Below are 16,919 nucleotides of genomic sequence, written 5' to 3' on the forward strand. Positions count from 1 at the left end.
TTGCGCGTGAATTGGTAAAAAAAAAACCAATATAATTGTTCGATTTAACAAGATGATGAAATAAAATGAAAGTTGAATGAAATGATAAACTGTCACACAAAATACGTTAACCAACGAATCAAGTAACATTGTTTCTTGGTTGAAACAAATTTAGTAAGTTAGTTGTTTCTAAATTCATAGGAAGGAACAGAGAAGTAAAACTAAAAATCACCGCACGTGCCACCCTTGAGATATGCAGCCAGAGAGCAGTGGACTCCATCTGTTCTTCTAATCCATAAAACTATAAAAAGTGTTCGACGAATTAACGCTGTCGGTGTTCTCCTCATTCTAATTCCTCTCCCCAAACAGGGTGACATTCCGCCTCCCTTCCTCTCAATTAAATTCTCTCTTCTTCTTTTTTTTTCCCTTAAATTTTGATCTCAATTTTTTGATCCGATTTTGTACAATCCGATTCAGATCGGAACGGATCGTACCCCCAAAAAATGGCGGCATCTCGGCGGCTCCGGGACCTGCAATCGCAGCCAGGGAACAAGATCTGCGTCGACTGCTCCCAGAAGAACCCGCAATGGGCTTCGGTATCCTACGGCGTCTTCATGTGCTTAGAGTGCTCCGGCAAGCACCGCGGCCTCGGCGTCCACATCTCCTTCGTCCGATCCGTCACCATGGACTCCTGGTCCGAGATCCAGATCAAGAAGATGGAGGCCGGCGGCAACGAGCAGCTCAACGCCTTCCTCGCCAGCTACGGCGTCTCCAAGGAGACGGATATCGTCACCAAGTACAACACCAACGCCGCCAGCGTCTACCGGGATCGGATTCAAGCCCTAGCCGAGGGTCGTCCTTGGCGGGACCCACCCATCGTGAAGGAGAGCCTAGGGTTCGGGAAATCAAAGCCACCTTTGGCCCATGGAGGCGGCGGCGGCGGCGGCAGGGGTGGTAATTCGGGAAACAATGGGGGGTGGGATAGTTGGGACGACGACGGTTTCAGATCGTCGAACGATATAAGGAGGAACCAGTCGACCGGCGACTTCAGAGCTGGTGCTGGTGGTGGTCAAGGTGGTCGTGGGAATGGTGGATATGGAGGAAGCATGCCCGCCAGGTCGAGGTCTACGGAGGACATTACGAGATCGCAATTTGAGGCATCGGCGGCGAACAAGGAGAGCTTTTTCGCGAGAAAAATGGCAGAGAACGAGTCGCGGCCGGACGGGCTCCCGCCCTCGCAGGGCGGGAAGTATGTCGGGTTTGGATCGAGTCCCGCGCCTTCCCAGAATCATCAGAATGTGAATGCGCAAGGCGATGTGTTATCTGTTGTTTCTCAGGTTGCATTATTTTTGTTTTTGTGTATATTTTGATGTGTGATTGATTGTAGCTGGAAATGGCTGAATATTGATACACATTACATGTATGTTTTTGGTTTTGCACTTTTGTCATTTGAATAGGGTATTGGTAAGTTATCTTTGGTTGCTGCGTCTGCGGCTCAGTCGGCTGCGAATGTAGTCCAGGCAGGCACGAAAGAGCTCACTACAAAGGTATTTTACTTGTCACTCTTAATTTTGTTTGATGTTAGATGACCATTCTGCCAGGCATAGGCATTGTATCTCTGTTCATGCATATTTATTATGTCTTCTAGTTCCAGTAGAGTTGCTGGTTTGCAATTTCTCTTATAGTGGTAGTTCGAAATTATTGAAATGCTATGCATGAAGAATCCGTTGTGGTGGTTATTGAAATGCTATAGACGTAATGGGTTTAATGCTTATATTGAATGCTGTGAATGGAGGAACTTTGTATGTGTCTGCGTTTCTTTTGGCTATGGTAATAAGATATATGTTCGGGGCCACTCTTTCTGTTTGTATGTGCTTTTTTCAGTCCAATGACATACAACTTCATGCTCCGTGCCTGTAATATGAAATGTATTTGGAGCTAGGTAATTCTAGCTTTACTGCGGTAGAAAACAGAAATAAACAAAACTAAACTAAAACCAAAAGATCTCTTACTTTCTAATGTAACTAGTATCAGGTACTCATTAAAAATAATTCTATTTCAGCTTTCCATTTGGATCACCTTTAGAGAAGGACAAGGAATAGAAAATTGGTAGTATTCAGAATGAAAAAGCTACATTCTCTTTGTTCTTTCAAATATTCCAGTAAGTTGGGTGAACAGCCCTGAAGAGCTATCTCTGTTATTCATTTTCACCCTTTTTCACCATTTCTACTATTTTTTAACTATCAAATTCCAAATTTAATGGGTTAACTCCTCAGAACTTGAAGCTAATGACTTGCTTCATGGATGTAGTAAACACCTCATAGTGTCTTGATCTCCCGTCTTAACATATCAAAGTACCATTATAAATCATAACGTCTCCATTTGACATAAAAAACAATTACAAAAACACTCTAGCCCAGCCCTCTCATGGTGTCAATTACTGGCAAACCACCACTGCTAGTCATTGTTTTAAGTAACAGCCAGATGAAATATTATTCCCCCTTGGGTATTAGATCAACCTAATATCCTGAGGTTTGAAAATATATGAACCCGTTACTATACTATAAATGTAAGGCTATTTCGAGGGGCCAAAAAACATCTATTATGAGGAAGACACATCTTGGTAGTAACCCATTACCTTTGTTTTCTCTTTGTTTTCTTTCTTTTTTACATTGCTTTGAGTTTTGAGAAAGGTTTGTGTGTTTTTAGTCTTCATCTCTATGGGGGTGTGTGTGTGTGCATGGGTGAGAGAGAGAGAGTTGTGTTATTTGCATTCGGATTAACTAAATATTCTGCATTTTTTTTTTCACAAGGAATGCATATATTGTAAGCTATCTTTCCAATTTCTGAACTTTGATGAAGGAGTTGTGTGATTAAACTCTTATAACAGGTGAAAGAGGGTGGCTATGATTACAAGGTGAATGAAACTGTTAATGTTGTCACTGCAAAGACTACAGAGATAGGACATAGGACTTGGGGGATTATGAAAGGGGTCATGGCAATGGCTTCACAAAAGGTTGAAGAGTACACTAAAGACGGAACAACCTGGAAGGCTGATAATAACTGGCAACGAAATGATAGTGAGCAAAATGGATATTATCAAGAGTTTAAACAGGAGAATAAACAATGGGATTCTTCTGGAGGGGGGCAGTCATCGAGTGGGAATTTTAATTCTCACGGCTCGAGTTCTTGGGATGATTGGGACCAAAAAGACAATAGGAAGCAAGAGACTACTAAGGGAACGGGATCCAATAGCAGTGACGGTTGGGCTGGCTGGGATGATGCCAAAGATGATGGATTTGATCATTACCAGAGTGCATCTGTTTCAAAGGCTGCTGGTCACAATGGGAAATCGGATTCATCGTGGACTGGGGGAGGCTTTAACTAAGGTTAGTGTATCCTGAGGAACCTACTTTCATTGTAATTTAAAACTTTTTCAATGTTTTGTCCTTTTTGTGTTTAAAAGTAGATTGTATGTTCACCACAATGCTGTTCCACCACTACAAGAGGGTGCTAGAAACGTTATTTGTCTTGAATTGTATTTGGCTATGATGTGCAAGTTTTGAGACTCATTCCTGTTTTGGTTGTGTTTTGCTTTATGTGTCCAAGTAGAATCTTACATGGTCTCAACAAATTTCTGGTTGACCCATAAGTTGCGGACACAAATTATTAGCACGCAAATTGAAGGCTGCCAAGATTGATGCCTAAGGTGAAGGAAATGGAATTTGGTGAATGTGGAATTTGTTAGCGGCTGCTGCTGCTGACCAATTGGTTGGTTGGTGATAAATTGGATTTGAGATCCATTTCCGTGGGAAAAGACACTTTTGTTGAGTTTAGTATATTTGCAGAAAACATTTTTTTTCCCTTTCTTTTTCTTTCATCTTTAAAAGATTTTATGTAACTTAATTGGGGATATTTGGTGTTTTTCAAAGTTGTTTATATGTGTACAACTATTCACAAGAGGGTTAATTGCCCAATTCAAAAGAGTACTGAAATGTTCGAATTTGTTTGTGAGATTTGAGGAATGAAAATTTCTTTAAATTTGCAATTGTTCTAAGTATGTTATCCTAATCCTTCATTTGTGTTCTGATATGTTTTCTCCGTTTGAAATCCCAGTAATCAGCAATCAATTGAAGGCATTTTCTTTGTTGAATTAATTGGCATGGTATAGTTCTCGCATCCTCCAGAGAGTAAATTACCGCTACGAATAGCACCATTCCGATGCGATGTCCTCCGAGACCAAGAACAAATAGTTTGCATAATAGAAAAAACTGAGTTCTGCCTCTCGAATCTTAACCCGGTATCTTTCTTCTCCTCTGTTCTTCTCTGTTCTACTGCTTTATTTGTTTCACATACCCTACAATAATCTTAAGCGCTGATTCCATCCTCTCGTCATAAAACTTGGGTGGTCTTTTTGTTTTCTTAACTTTTTACAAGGAGATAAAACTAGCAAATGCATTGATCGATCTGCTAACATTATTAACAAAATTGAACTAAACTCCATTATTCGTAATTTTTTTAACATGCGGAGTCTGCCTCGGCAAATGACAAACTAATTTACATAGCTACAATTACAAATCCTGGTCTCCAACTGCCTTCGATCAATTCATTTTTTGGTTCGTGGTGTTTGAATCACAAGTATGGAGGACAAGATCCCATGTGAGGACAAAGCTAATGCATCTCCAATTGGTCCCAGTTCAGCATGCTCCAGCTGCTGGTGAGCCAGTTCTGCAACCATGGCTGGGTGGTGCTGCTCCTTCCCCACAATAACCAGGTCGTATTCCGTGCTCCGACCTATACTCACTACCGTCTCTGCAACATTCCCGGCCACCACCTTCTCTATGTATTCCACTGACTCATTAGACCTCTTCAGCTCTGCCACTGCAGCCTCATCAACTTCCCTCTCATGGCTCTGCTCCAAGCTGTCTATTCCCTCAACCTGAATGCACTTCACAACTGTGACCATAACACTTGGATGTGCCAGTCTCCTTCCAAACTCCAAAGCCTCACGGTCATCAGGTCCACCCGCAAACAAAACGCACACCCTCTTTGAAATGGTGGCACTTGAGGGCGCTGCACGCCTCTCAGGTCTGCCACCAAATCCACGATCCACAAACAATGCCACCGAGCAATTTGCACTGCTTAATACCCTCTGATTGACCCCTCTCCAATCGTGCCCCAAATTCTCCATTGTCTCTTCACCCTCTGTTCTGCATTGTCTGTTAAAAGGCAAGATGATGATCGACACCCTCTTTTCTTCCGCGACGTGGAGTATGTCCTGGTGCATTGTGGACAAGGCCGAGATGGCCGTCGTGTGGCGGATGGTGACTTGACCAACTCTACCATACGCCTCAAATGCTGCAGGGATTTGGTCCCGCGAAACCCCTTGACATAAGCGGTTGATGAAGGGGAAGCCATTTTTTCGAACACGGTGTACCATCATAATCGAAGATGAACGATCGGTGAGCTCAACAAGATGCATGACGTAAACTTTAAGTGGCGGTGAGTTTTCAAAGGCGGTTCCGGTTGACTCTATGAGGTTGATGAGGGAGGGTACGCTTCTGGGGCCATGAATGCAAGCAAGGATTCGAAGGTCCTTTTGTTTCTTTGAGCTTTTGGTTGGAGAATGTAAGAGACGGGGAGTTGGAGAAGCAATGACGTCCCATGAGGGATTGTATATGGCCATCACAGCCGGAGTTGTCATGAAGGTGGTGAAAAGTGCCATCAGGACTAAAATAGCGAACATCTCGTCGTTTAGAATCTGCAAAGCGAAGTTTCCAAAAGTTAATCCCCCAAGGTGGTAATAACAGGACTAAATAGCAAACAAACATAGATGGATGGACAGTGAACACATCCCTCAGGCTATCTCCAATGCACCGAAACTCAAAATCCAAATTTGACTCTTATTATCAAAACCATAAACTCAAATTTTGGGTTTGAATATACTTAAAACTCATATACTCGCATGAACTGTATCTCTATAATACGGTTAACCGCACTAGAGGATAATTAATTTTTGCACTGATCATTGACCTAACATGCATTGATGGGACGATCGGCAAGACACAAAATTAATTATTGCGGTTAACTGTATTACTATAGACCAATTATAAGTCTTAAGGCCCATCACTTTTGCACTCAAGAATTTGAGTATGAAAAAGAATATGGGTTATTGCATTGGAGATAAGAGATGAAATTCATTTATTCAAGCAGATCTTGTCTTTGTAAGAGATGTAGCTTATGGAGTTTATAGATGGAGTTTATAGACATATGGTCTCTTTAATTGTGTTATTATCTACCACATTATTGAGCTTAAAAAAAGGCTTCCTTCCTAAAGCAAAGATGGAAAAACTTGGTGCTGCGTGACCTGGCTTTGCACTATGGATTAATTTTTCATGTAGTATTATAACACGTACGTTTATATTTTATATTATTATAAGTGGGTATTTGTAAAATAAAAAGGAATACACGTACCTTCTTTTCCTTTCCAATATTGAGAACAATGAGCTCTACCAATCCTTTGGTGTTCATCAACACACCCAAAGCCAATGACTCTCTTACTGGTATCATACACAACATGGCAACCAAAAACGTTCCCAAAATCTTCCCTGTGCAGGACACTGATATCACCAAAGCCAACAGCCCCCATGCCTTGACCCCTTGAATTTTAGCCACATCCGTCCTCAACCCACTTGAAGCAAAGTAGAGCGGGAGAAGCAAACCAGACACAAAATCTTCAATCCTTTTGGTCAGTTTGGCTGCGAACTCACCCCCCTTTGGGATCGTTAACCCGAAAACAAAAGCTCCGAATATGGCATGGACACCGATCAGGTCTGTCGTAAACCCGGATATCATTACCCCGACTAGGGTCAAGCAGATGTAGGCCTCGTCCACTAAGCCATCATTGGATGAGCTGCGTTTGGCTACCCAGTTCATGCAGAGCCTGACCAAAGTTAGCTGAAAAGCAACAAAGGCAACACCTGAAATGAGAACCCAAAGGGATACTAAGGGGCTTTTGTGGTTCCCTCCTGCTAAGGCCACGGCCAAGGCCAGCAATACCCACGCAGCGACGTCGTTGAAGGCTGCTGCTGCCATTGCTGTTTCGCCAATGCGAGTTGTGAGCAGTTTGAGCTCTGCTAGGATGCGTGCGAGGACAGGGAAAGCGGTGATGGAGAGAGCTACCCCAATGAAAACAAGGCACTGAACGTAGCCCACTTTGTTCTCCCCATGGATGGCTTTGCGCATGAGGAATGTGACCCCTACTCCGAAGAGAAAGGGGAGGGAAATGCCTGAGAGAATTTGAAGATAAAAGTTTGAAAATTTGAGTCAAATGTACTAAAAGAAAAAATTGGAAAATATATTGTATCAGATTGAAATTTGGACCATGCCTACAATGCCTATGGTGATGGCTTTTCTGCCACTGCGGCGAATGGAGCTCAGATCAAGCTCAAGGCCTACAAGAAATAAGTAAAAGAGAAGGCCGATGCTTGCTACGGATTCGAGTATGGGGGTGCTCCATGAAGGGAATATGATCTGCAAGAAGTGTTTGTTCCGGCCAAGTGCTGATGGTCCCAACAAAATCCCACCCTGAATTGTACGCAAGAAAGTAAAAGCAAACATTCTTTTCAGTCATGCAAAACAGAAAAAGAAAGAAAAAAACGACATTAGTTTTAGACATAAGCATGCATATATCAGCAAAAAAAAAAAACAGTACTAATATTTCAGCGATGACTTTAGGTTGGCGGAGTGGCTTGAGAAGTAAGGCGAGGAGGCGGCTAGCGAAGAGGACGAGAGTGGTTTGAACTATCAACAATGGGAAGGCATGGTGCAAAGGGTTGTCACCTTGCCAAGCTCCATCTGATGAAGTTCTCATAGTGGTTATGTTGAGCTCCATGGTTGGTGGTAATTGAAAGTTAGATTAACTTTGAACCCTAAATGACTGGCGTCTTTGTTCTTCTCAATGGTGGATTGAAATTAAACGAGTAGGTGATGATCGATTTTTATAGAGGACAAGAAAAGTACCAAGTGGTCTCACCCACCCTGTTTACACCTATCAACAACAATGCTGCTGCCTCCAACTAGAAGGCAGATAATTGCTCCTCCCACTTAAGTCAAGTTCGTTTGTTTATTGTTTGTTATGCGCCACCAATTAATCCAGTGCTAATCATGTTGCTTATTAATTATTCCTTAATCATTTCTTTGCTTTGTCATTAAATTTCTAAACTCTGAATCATTAGCTTGGCTCGTTTCTTCAACTACCATCATAAGTTGATAACAAAACCTAATCTCACATATTTTTCGGATAACGAAACTTGTAACAAAACAATACACTTTATATGATGAACAAATTAATTACTTTTGGTCACACAGATTCCTTAGAAATTTCAAGCACATTGCTGGAAGATTCATCTGCTACGAACCTTTCGTAGTCACGGAGCACTATCTTTGCCATGGGAGCCTCCACGGCATGCGCTACGTCATGTCGTTGAATCACAAGGACTGATGAGACCACACCATGATCTGATGAGGCCAATATGTCTCCAACGGGGCCTAACTCAGCATGCTCTGCTTGCCGGTCTGCAAATTCTGCTACCATGGCTGATGGGAACCTCCCTTTTCCTACGACCAATAGGTCTTGATCTCCACTTCGTCCTATGGCCAACACCCCCTCTATAATGTTATTGGCTCCCACTTTCTCTATGTACTCTGCTTTCCCATCCCACTTGCTTCTGAACTCAGCCATTGCACCCTCATCGAGTTTCTGATGATCAAATTTTACCATAAATTAGTACATACTGAAAAAGTTAAACGATTTGACTAATCTTTTAGTGTAACACGGACAGAGTGATGTGACGAATGTGTAGTTATGGATGGAGGACATATTGCAATGTGATTAAATTGTAGTGAGGCACAAATACCTTTTCTTTTTCTCTGTCCATTTTAGCTGTGGAGAAGCTATAGCTATTATCGGTGGACTTGGAGGGTGAAGGGCTTTAACATAAGCCCATGAAGCCCATTACTCTCCAAGCCCTCTTTCTCGATGAATTTCACAACCGTCACTTTAACTGCCGGGTGTTCGGCCATCCTACCACCCAACTCCAAGGCCTCTCGATCATCAGGCCCACCGAAAAAAATAATGCAGATCCGTTGGGTCAGGATGGTTGTAGGCCTAGGAGTTTGTGATCTAGAGCGACCAAATCCACGGTCTACGAGCACTGCAACCGAGCACGGTGCATTTTGAAGCACCTTTTGGTTGACCCCTCTCCAACCATGTGGCCCACAATCTCCGTTGTCTCCTGATCATCACCGTCGAACCTCCATTCTTTGTGGAAGGGCAAGATGATCATCGCCGCCCTCTTATCTTCCGCCACATGGCATATATCTTCATACATTGTGGACATGGCTGAAATTGCAGTCGTGGGCCGGACAGAGACACGGCCCAAATGGCTATAGGCTTGGAAAGCCCCGACAATGCTGTCGTGGAGCTGGCCTCGGCCCAACCGATTAAAGAAGGGAAACCCATTTTTTCGAGCTCTTTGGACCATGATAATGGAAGAAGAGCGTTCAGTGAGCTCCACAAGGTGCATAAGGAATAGTTTGAGTTTGGATTTCCTGGAGCTCCGAATGGACTCAATGAGGCCAATAAGTGAAGGCACATTGGGAGGTCCATGAACACATGCGACCACTCGAAGCTCGTCTTTGAAGGCCTCACTGGTCGAGAGGTCACCTAGCTTGCGGCGAGGGCGCAGTGAGATGCCACGTGCCGGCTTGTAAATGGCCATCACTAGAGGACTTGTGATGAAGGTGGTGAAGAGTGCCATGAGGACTAGAACAGCAAATGTCTCATCATTAAGCACCTGCAATTAAATAACTAGTAATTCTTAAGATAACATTGTTTAAACCAAAGTTGCAAAAATCACATATCTTTGATATTATCACACTTTTTCACGTAGTACAATTAAAAATAGGTTTAATTGATAGTCTGACAATATAACGTATATTCCAACATATAAATCCATGCTAATAGACTTCCTCAAATAGAAAGTTAGAAGTCTTACACAAAGTTGCGAATTTATATATGTATAAAGTTGCAAATTTTTACTTTCCCCCAAAACCATTACCTTTAGAATATGTAACTGATTTTCTAGAAAGGCCAAACACACCAAGTTAAAGGGCAATGCTACAGACAATTTCTATATATATATATATATATATATATATTATTTAGACGCCCTTAAATAGAAAGTTGAAGTCTTGAAGACGAAACAAAAGGTAATAATTCATCAAATTTCTTACATCAATAATTGATTTTTTTTTTGGTCGAACCAATAATTGAGATTATACAACCCAACTTTAATCTTTGGATGGATTCACAATAAAGCCAAGGCAAACAGGACAAACTTTACCCAAAGTCCTTGCTTTTTAACCTTTACAGAACATGTCTGTGTCCCTTAATCTGTTCTTTTCCTGACTGTATCTTTGTGGCAAAAAATTTGGCACAGTGAGATTGTTGGTTGCTTTTTAATTTTCTGAATACAAGTAACTATCTAATGCCCGTTTTATAATCATTTCAATTTTAGTTTTTAGTTTTTAATTTTTTATGTTAGGGTATAGATAAAAAAAGAGAGAGAATGAGAGTGAAGATGAAATTGAAAGAAAAAATGAAAGAGGAGGATGTGAGGGAGGAGTAACAAAAGTGAAAACAAAAACTAAAAACTTAAACTATTTGAAATTGTTTTCACTTTTGTTACTCCTCGTTCCCATTCTTCCTTCTCATCGTCTTTTTAATCTCATCCTTACTCTCATTTTCACTCTAATTTTCTTTTATATTCTAAAACAAAAAATAAAAACTAAAAATTAAAATTGAAATAATTATCAAACCGACCTAACTAAATCATCATGCAGAGTGAGAATTGTTCTGAGGCACAAAAGAGTTCATGGATTGGCCAAAAGCTTTTAGGAAAATGGAAGGGGAATCAAACAATAAAGCAAAAAAGATGTGACATAAAGGTCCAATTGCCGCTGAATGCAGTGTAAACAGACAATAACGTAAACGACGGATTACAAAGAGGAGGGCAAAAGTTGATCTGTCGTTTTCAAATGATTTTGCAAATGGTTCCCTAAGATGGCCCCAACAACTAGAACCAGCTGCCTTAAGTTAATCCCATGCTAAACAGTACTTGATTAGCTGATATGATGAATTAGTTGTGATACATGCACATGAAACCTAAGTTAATTATATTAACTAGTTAAGTTGATTTTCATTTGAATGTATTGGTTTGAATTCACAGCCCGATGTAACATGGCACCAAACAACATTACATAATTCACATTCATTTTTTTCAGATGGGAGATTTTGTGTTTGGTGAGATGTCAAGTCACGATTAATTATGTTATCGTCAGTCAACCGACCTCTCACATTTCAAATCCTCAAGGACTTCCACATAATAAGATATTTTATAAATGTATAATCACTTCTTTTGTATGAAATAATGTATGATTAAATTGTAACTATAATTTTTTTTTAAAACTTTCCTTTAAATAGGTGTGAAGAGGACCGAAAAAAAAGAGCTTTTGTGATCATACTACAAGCAAGAACGTGTTAATTATACATGGTAATTCAATCATTTTTCATACTTGCTATAGTAGTGTATATAATTAATTAAAATGCCGATGTAAATGTGGTGGAAATCAATTAAATAAATAATTGTAACTGACCTTTTTCTCCTTGCCAATATTGAGAACAATGAGCTCAACCAAGCCTTTGGTGTTCATGAGCACACCAAGCGTCAAGGACTCCCTAACAGGGATCATAAACATCAAAGCCACAACAAACGTCCCCAGGATCTTCCCAGCGCAGGCCGTGGAAATAACCAGAGCCAGCAGCCCCCACGCCTCTCCTCCCCTGATCTTCGCCACGTCCGTCTTCAACCCACTTGAAGCAAAGTAAAGTGGAAGCAACAGACCAGACACAAAGTCTTCCATCCTCTCTGTCAACCTGTCTGCAAACCGTCCTCCTTTTGGAATTGTTAGGCCAAACACAAAGGCTCCGAATATGGAATGGATCCCAATTAGGTCTGTCACGAACCCGGCCACCATGACTCCGGCTAGGGTCAAGCAGATATAGGCTTCGTCCACTGAGTCTTGCTCCGGGGAGCTGCGGCGGGCCACCCAGTTCATGGCGGGGCGGATCACCACCATCATGAAAGCAACAAAAGCAAGACCTGATATTCAAAAGCCATTACTTACTTACATGGATATGCCAAATAGTAACTGAAAATATATAAAATAGCAGAAAAGTCAACATATAAAATTATAATGATTGGGCTTTATACTATTTCTCCATTAAAAGTGAGATTCATTTCCACACAGAGAATGTCCCTTTCTGTTAAATTAATCACACAGAATAATTATATTTATATTTATTTAATATATTAGGTGAAAAAGAAAACTATGAATTATTTTTTGAGGATATTGTATTATTTTCAGACCATATATACCTGAGAGGAAGACCCAGATAGACACCAAGGGGCTCTTCTTGTGTCCACCAACACCGTCACCGGCCAAGGCCACGGCCAGCGCCAGCAAGATCCATGCAGCGACGTCGTTTAACGCCGCCGCAGCCATGGCAGTCTCGCCAACCCGAGTGGTCAAAAGCTTGAGCTCTGCTAAAATGCGGGCGAGCACAGGAAAAGCGGTGATGGAGAGGGACACTCCCATGAACACAAGGAACTGGGTGAAGCCGGCCTTGTCAGCTCCATCGATGGTTTTCCGGAGGAGGAAGGCAACTCCGATGCCGCAGATGAAAGGGACAGATATGCCGGCGAGGGCTATGCCGACGGCGCTTCGGCCACTACGACGTCGGATCGAGCTTAAGTCGAGCTCTATGCCTACGAGGAACAAGAAAAACAGAAGACCAATGCTTGCCACGGTTTCGAGGATTGGGGTGCTCCATGAGGGGAATATTTTGTGTAGGTATTGTTTGTTTCGTCCGAAGGCTGACGGTCCAAGCAATATTCCACCCTAAATAATAATTACTCAACACAAGATTAACATTTGACCCAAAAAAAATAAGTAAACACAAAAGATTCACAATATTATATATTATTAAATGGGGATTCTAAGTTCGAAAATTAAATAAATCAAGTAGCTCGTTATTTCTAATAATATTGAAATAGATTTTAAATTCGAAAATAAATAACTTACTGCAATTTCGGCAATGACTTTTGGTTGGCGGAGGGGCTTGAGAAGGAAGGCGAGGAAACGACTAACGACAATGATTAAGGTGGTTTGGACGATTAAGAGTGGGAAGGCGAAATTTAGAGGATTGTCGCCTTGCAATAAGCCGCTTGATGCGGTTTTGATTGAAGTTATGTTCACCGGAGCCATAGTTGTAAAATAAATGTATGAACTAAGATGTAATAGGATGGCATGGAAAAATCAAAGCAATATATATACAAAGGGAGGGACGGAGGGCGATTGAAGTGTCGGCTTCTTTTACAAAATTTCTCCATCCTTTGTGTTTTTCCAAAGTTTCTATTCACTGTGGGCCATATTGAATTGGATTTTTTTAATACAAGCTTTTAACGGGAAGTAGAGAATCGGATCTAAGATCTAAGGTCATCTCAGCCGTATCTGGCACCTAAAAAGTGCAAAACCCATCTCCAGTCATGGGTCAAAATAATTTCAAAGGCCACATGTAACTCTTTAACCCTTCTCCCAGGCTACATATAACCCACCTTTAACCTAGGTCAAATAGTTTTTGTCAGCCTATTGTATGTGCTGCCCAATTATAGGATGAATCAGGTGTGGGTTTGAGTAGGGGAGGACTTCGTGCAACTGAAAACCAACGGGCATACGTTGAGATCCAAGAGCTCCAATTAAATGCGATGACATCAACGCCTTTACTTTATTTTTATTTTTTATTTTATTTATAGTTTTGGAATGTTTTAAATTCGTTTTTTTTTATACCAAAATTATATATATATATATATATATATAAAGCAAAAAGCAGAGAATGGTGAAACATTCAAAATATCAGAAAATGCCTTTGATTAATGCAAACATTAAGAATTGAAATTATTAATTAAATGAGGATAATATGGTAAATTCACACGTCTTCATATTAAAAAAATTAAAATTAAAAGAAAAATCAGATAATGGTTCCTATTTTTATGGAACACAACTACCCATTATTTTTTGTAATTCTAAAATAAATTTAATTTTTTTTTAAAAAACCTTTCGCATGTAGAGAGGCTAGTATATATATATATATATATATATATATATAAAACTTGTTTGGACCTTTGGGAGGTCAGAACATTTAGAAAGTTCAGTAATTTTCAAACATAGCCGTTGGACTTGTTTTCAATTTTATTTTTTTTAAACCTAAAATATGTATATAAATTCTTCAAATTTCTTCAAAAAAATCCACTCATTTCTTACAAACTTTATCACATTCTTTTCTTATTTACAACTTTCCCAAACAATAAAATATGTAGGGCCTAAAAATATAACCATACATGGCTGGAGATGAAAATTTTTAACCTTACACTATTCCTTAAAATAAAAAATAAAAAATTTGGTCTGAAAAATAATAATATTTTGGAGGGCTAACTTATACCCATGTATTTGGCCTATAGTCCATGACTAGAAATGAATATAAGAGTAAATACTCTTAACTAATTGAGCTTTAAACCCTTCGAAGAATTGAGTTGTTTTAGATATGACTAAGCCAAGTAGGTTAATTACTATCAGATCAGTTGTACAGTCCACCCAAATAAAAAATTAGCACCCCTCGCTCTTAGTTTTAGACATTGGTTGACTAGGATCAGTTTGACGTTGTCAACAAGTGTGGCATGTGAGCTAGTCACAGCTTTATCAGAAATTTGATTGATATTTAATTATTAATTTAGTGTTATCCATAAAAATGTGGCTCAAATTGGTTTCTCTTTTGTTGGTTAACATCTTCCTCTTCTTCTTTCCAACAAATCCAAACACTTGTAAATTTGGATCAATCAAAACTGTCTCCAATTTTAATGACGAGACTCTTCCAAAAAAGCATTGCAATTTTTTTTTTAACAAATTTATAAATAAACTCAATCTTAGACATGTATTTATAAAAAAAAACCTAAATACTATTTAAATATAGAAATACACCCAAAATCAACTCCAAAGTCAACAATTGTATATTTTTTGGGTGTGTTTATAAATGGGTTTTGAGTGTGTTTATGGGTTTTGAAAGTGTTTTGGGTGTTGGGTTTTTTTATAATTTCAGCTCCCATTTTAGGTGTTTTAGTGAAACTCCCTTTTTTTTTCCACCACACTGAACTTGACCCGTGGCAGATCATGATCATCACATGGTCCATACTCATCAAGTGGATGGCCCCTCCATGTTTTTCCTGACAATATGGAAAATGAGATAAGCCTGTCTGAAGACTACTAAGGAACTCGTACATTTTTTTTGCTTTTTTGTTTTTAGTTTTTAGTTTTCGGGTTTGGAACTTAGAGAGGGCTAGAAATGCAAGGTGTCCGCTGAGTCAAAGAATTGACTAGTTAGGCAAATAAAGGATTCGATGGTGTAATGATTTGAAGTAATTATTCTCACAAAAAAGATTTTGAGTCCGAGTCTTAGTATCTATGTAATGTGTGTGAATTTAGTATATTATGGCTCCTATCTCTATAAGAAAAGAGAATTGATAGTAGATTGAAAAAGCTAAGGCTATAGCTAACTTCAATATGAACCACATGTGCATTGTATGGGCACATAACATAAGATTTATGATTAGTCGTACGTCGAACAAAGCAGCTGCTAATAAGTTGCTTTCTTGTTCAGTCTTTCGTCTTTGGTCCATACACTCTTTATATCTGAGTATGAGAATTGAGACATTCATGGCCACAAGTTGGTAGTTGCCACTTTCCAACATGTTTCAAATTAGACTAAAAGGACCCATATGCATGCTGTGGCCCCAAAACCATATCACTTATTAATTTTCTTGTAGGGGTCTTTTCGTTCCAGCTTGGGCTTGGGCTGCCGTAAGAAGAAAATGCACAGAAACTCCCTCCAAATGTTCGAGTTCTGGAACCAAACTCCAAAAGGAGTTCTAGAAAGATTTGATAAACCTTAGAAGAACACCCTCAGGTTTTCTTCACTAATTGCCAAATAAGCATGATAAAATCAATTAATGACTTAGCTTGAGGAGCCTGTGACATGGGAGCTAGGCTTTCACAAGTTTAGCAATTTGAGAGAGAGAGAGGCATGGGTTTCCTACTGAGAGTGAAAAATCTGAAGCAAGGCAGAGAAGAACTAGAACAATTTCTATCCTAAAGGAAGAGATAAAATCCAACAAAGAAGAAAGATTGGGTGGCTTGAGTAAATTCCAGGTAGCTTGAAAAAGCTTGGTCAGGCTCTGGATTGATGATCTTTGCTGGGTTGAAGAGGCCCCTTTTATAGCCACGAAGAACCCTAATTTTGTCTCAACTTTCCCCTCTTTTGTCATTGCCCTCTTCCACATTATCCTTCTTGATGAATTTCTCCATCCAAGAAGCCTGGTTAAGGAACCCTTTGTGGTTCCAATGGTTTGACGCGGCTGGACCTTCCCATAGAGGGGAAGGCGCCACCTGCTTTTCTTATGGTTTTTTCAAGACATAGCTTACAGAGGAAAAGAGGAGAGATGAAGCCTTTTATCCAACGGACACTCCCCTCACCTCCGTGGGTTTCCTCTGGTCCTGCCATGGCTTCCTTGTGACAGCTATTTGGGAGTTCTAATAGGAATGGGACTTAGCGCCAGACTTTTTGCAAGCTGCTGGGCTGGACTTGTGTATATGGTATTAGGTTGTGGGTCTGATCACGCGATGGGTCTCCGTCAGACTGCTGGAAAGGCTTTGTTAATCTTGGGCATTCTATTGATGTGGGTTGGGCTAGATATTATGGTAGGCCA

At 40.2% G+C, this 16,919-nt stretch overlaps 3 protein-coding genes across 6 annotated transcripts; 1 reads left to right on the plus strand and 2 right to left on the minus strand.

Annotated features, from left to right (window-relative positions):
- Window positions 1-153: 153 nt before the first annotated feature.
- LOC103339724 (putative ADP-ribosylation factor GTPase-activating protein AGD6) lies at window positions 154-4,027 on the plus strand. Of its 2 annotated transcripts, XM_008243070.3 has the most exons (5): window positions 154-349; window positions 457-1,316; window positions 1,437-1,526; window positions 2,870-3,368; window positions 3,592-4,027. In XM_008243070.3, exons 2-4 carry the CDS (start codon window positions 483-485, stop codon window positions 3,365-3,367), a joined length of 1,422 nt encoding a protein of 473 aa, XP_008241292.2. In that variant the 5' UTR covers window positions 154-349; window positions 457-482; the 3' UTR covers window position 3,368; window positions 3,592-4,027. The 2 variants fall into 2 exon arrangements, with proteins under 2 accessions (XP_008241292.2, XP_088902241.1); XM_089046115.1 differs by having other exon boundaries at window positions 346-1,316.
- A 341-nt stretch (window positions 4,028-4,368) lies between these two features.
- On the minus strand, window positions 4,369-7,949 carry LOC103339707 (cation/H(+) antiporter 20-like). Of its 3 annotated transcripts, none has more exons than XM_008243046.2 (4): window positions 7,694-7,949; window positions 7,368-7,566; window positions 6,454-7,268; window positions 4,369-5,740 (listed from the first exon to the last, which is right to left on the minus strand). In XM_008243046.2, exons 1-4 carry the CDS (start codon window positions 7,871-7,873, stop codon window positions 4,586-4,588), a joined length of 2,349 nt encoding a protein of 782 aa, XP_008241268.2. In that variant the 5' UTR covers window positions 7,874-7,949; the 3' UTR covers window positions 4,369-4,585. The 3 variants fall into 3 exon arrangements, with proteins under 3 accessions (XP_008241268.2, XP_088902233.1, XP_088902237.1); XM_089046107.1 differs by having other exon boundaries at window positions 7,372-7,566; window positions 7,694-7,948; XM_089046111.1 differs by lacking the exon at window positions 7,694-7,949 and having other exon boundaries at window positions 7,363-7,566.
- Window positions 7,950-8,291: 342 nt separating this feature from the next.
- LOC103339697 (cation/H(+) antiporter 20) lies at window positions 8,292-13,536 on the minus strand. Its single transcript, XM_008243034.3, is given in 7 exon segments — window positions 8,292-8,740; window positions 8,898-8,969; window positions 8,971-9,252; window positions 9,255-9,836; window positions 11,698-12,203; window positions 12,480-13,002; window positions 13,186-13,536. Coding segments are annotated over 7 exon segments (2,547 nt in total). The 5' UTR covers window positions 13,369-13,536; the 3' UTR covers window positions 8,292-8,341.
- Window positions 13,537-16,919: the final 3,383 nt, after the last annotated feature.

This window comes from Prunus mume, linkage group LG1 (assembly GCF_029339155.1).
Source record: "Prunus mume cultivar Tortuosa linkage group LG1, ASM2933915v1, whole genome shotgun sequence".
In the NCBI taxonomy this organism is placed as follows: domain Eukaryota; kingdom Viridiplantae; phylum Streptophyta; class Magnoliopsida; order Rosales; family Rosaceae; genus Prunus; species Prunus mume.

Excerpts from the sequence above, each read along its gene's own strand:
- LOC103339724 (XM_008243070.3), top strand. The coding sequence starts at position 483 with ATGGCGGCATCTCGGCGGCTCCGGGACCTGCAATCGCAGCCAGGGAAC. Across the intron at positions 1,317-1,436 it reads TGTTATCTGTTGTTTCTCAG|GGTATTGGTAAGTTATCTTT; the intron begins GTTGCATTATTT and ends TCATTTGAATAG. Across the intron at positions 1,527-2,869 it reads CGAAAGAGCTCACTACAAAG|GTGAAAGAGGGTGGCTATGA; the intron begins GTATTTTACTTG and ends CTCTTATAACAG.
- LOC103339707 (XM_008243046.2), bottom strand. The coding sequence starts at position 7,873 with ATGGAGCTCAACATAACCACTATGAGAACTTCATCAGATGGAGCTTGG. Across the intron at positions 7,567-7,693 it reads AAGTCATCGCTGAAATATTA|GGTGGGATTTTGTTGGGACC; the intron begins GTACTGTTTTTT and ends CGTACAATTCAG. Across the intron at positions 7,269-7,367 it reads CATCACCATAGGCATTGTAG|GCATTTCCCTCCCCTTTCTC; the intron begins GCATGGTCCAAA and ends AAATTCTCTCAG.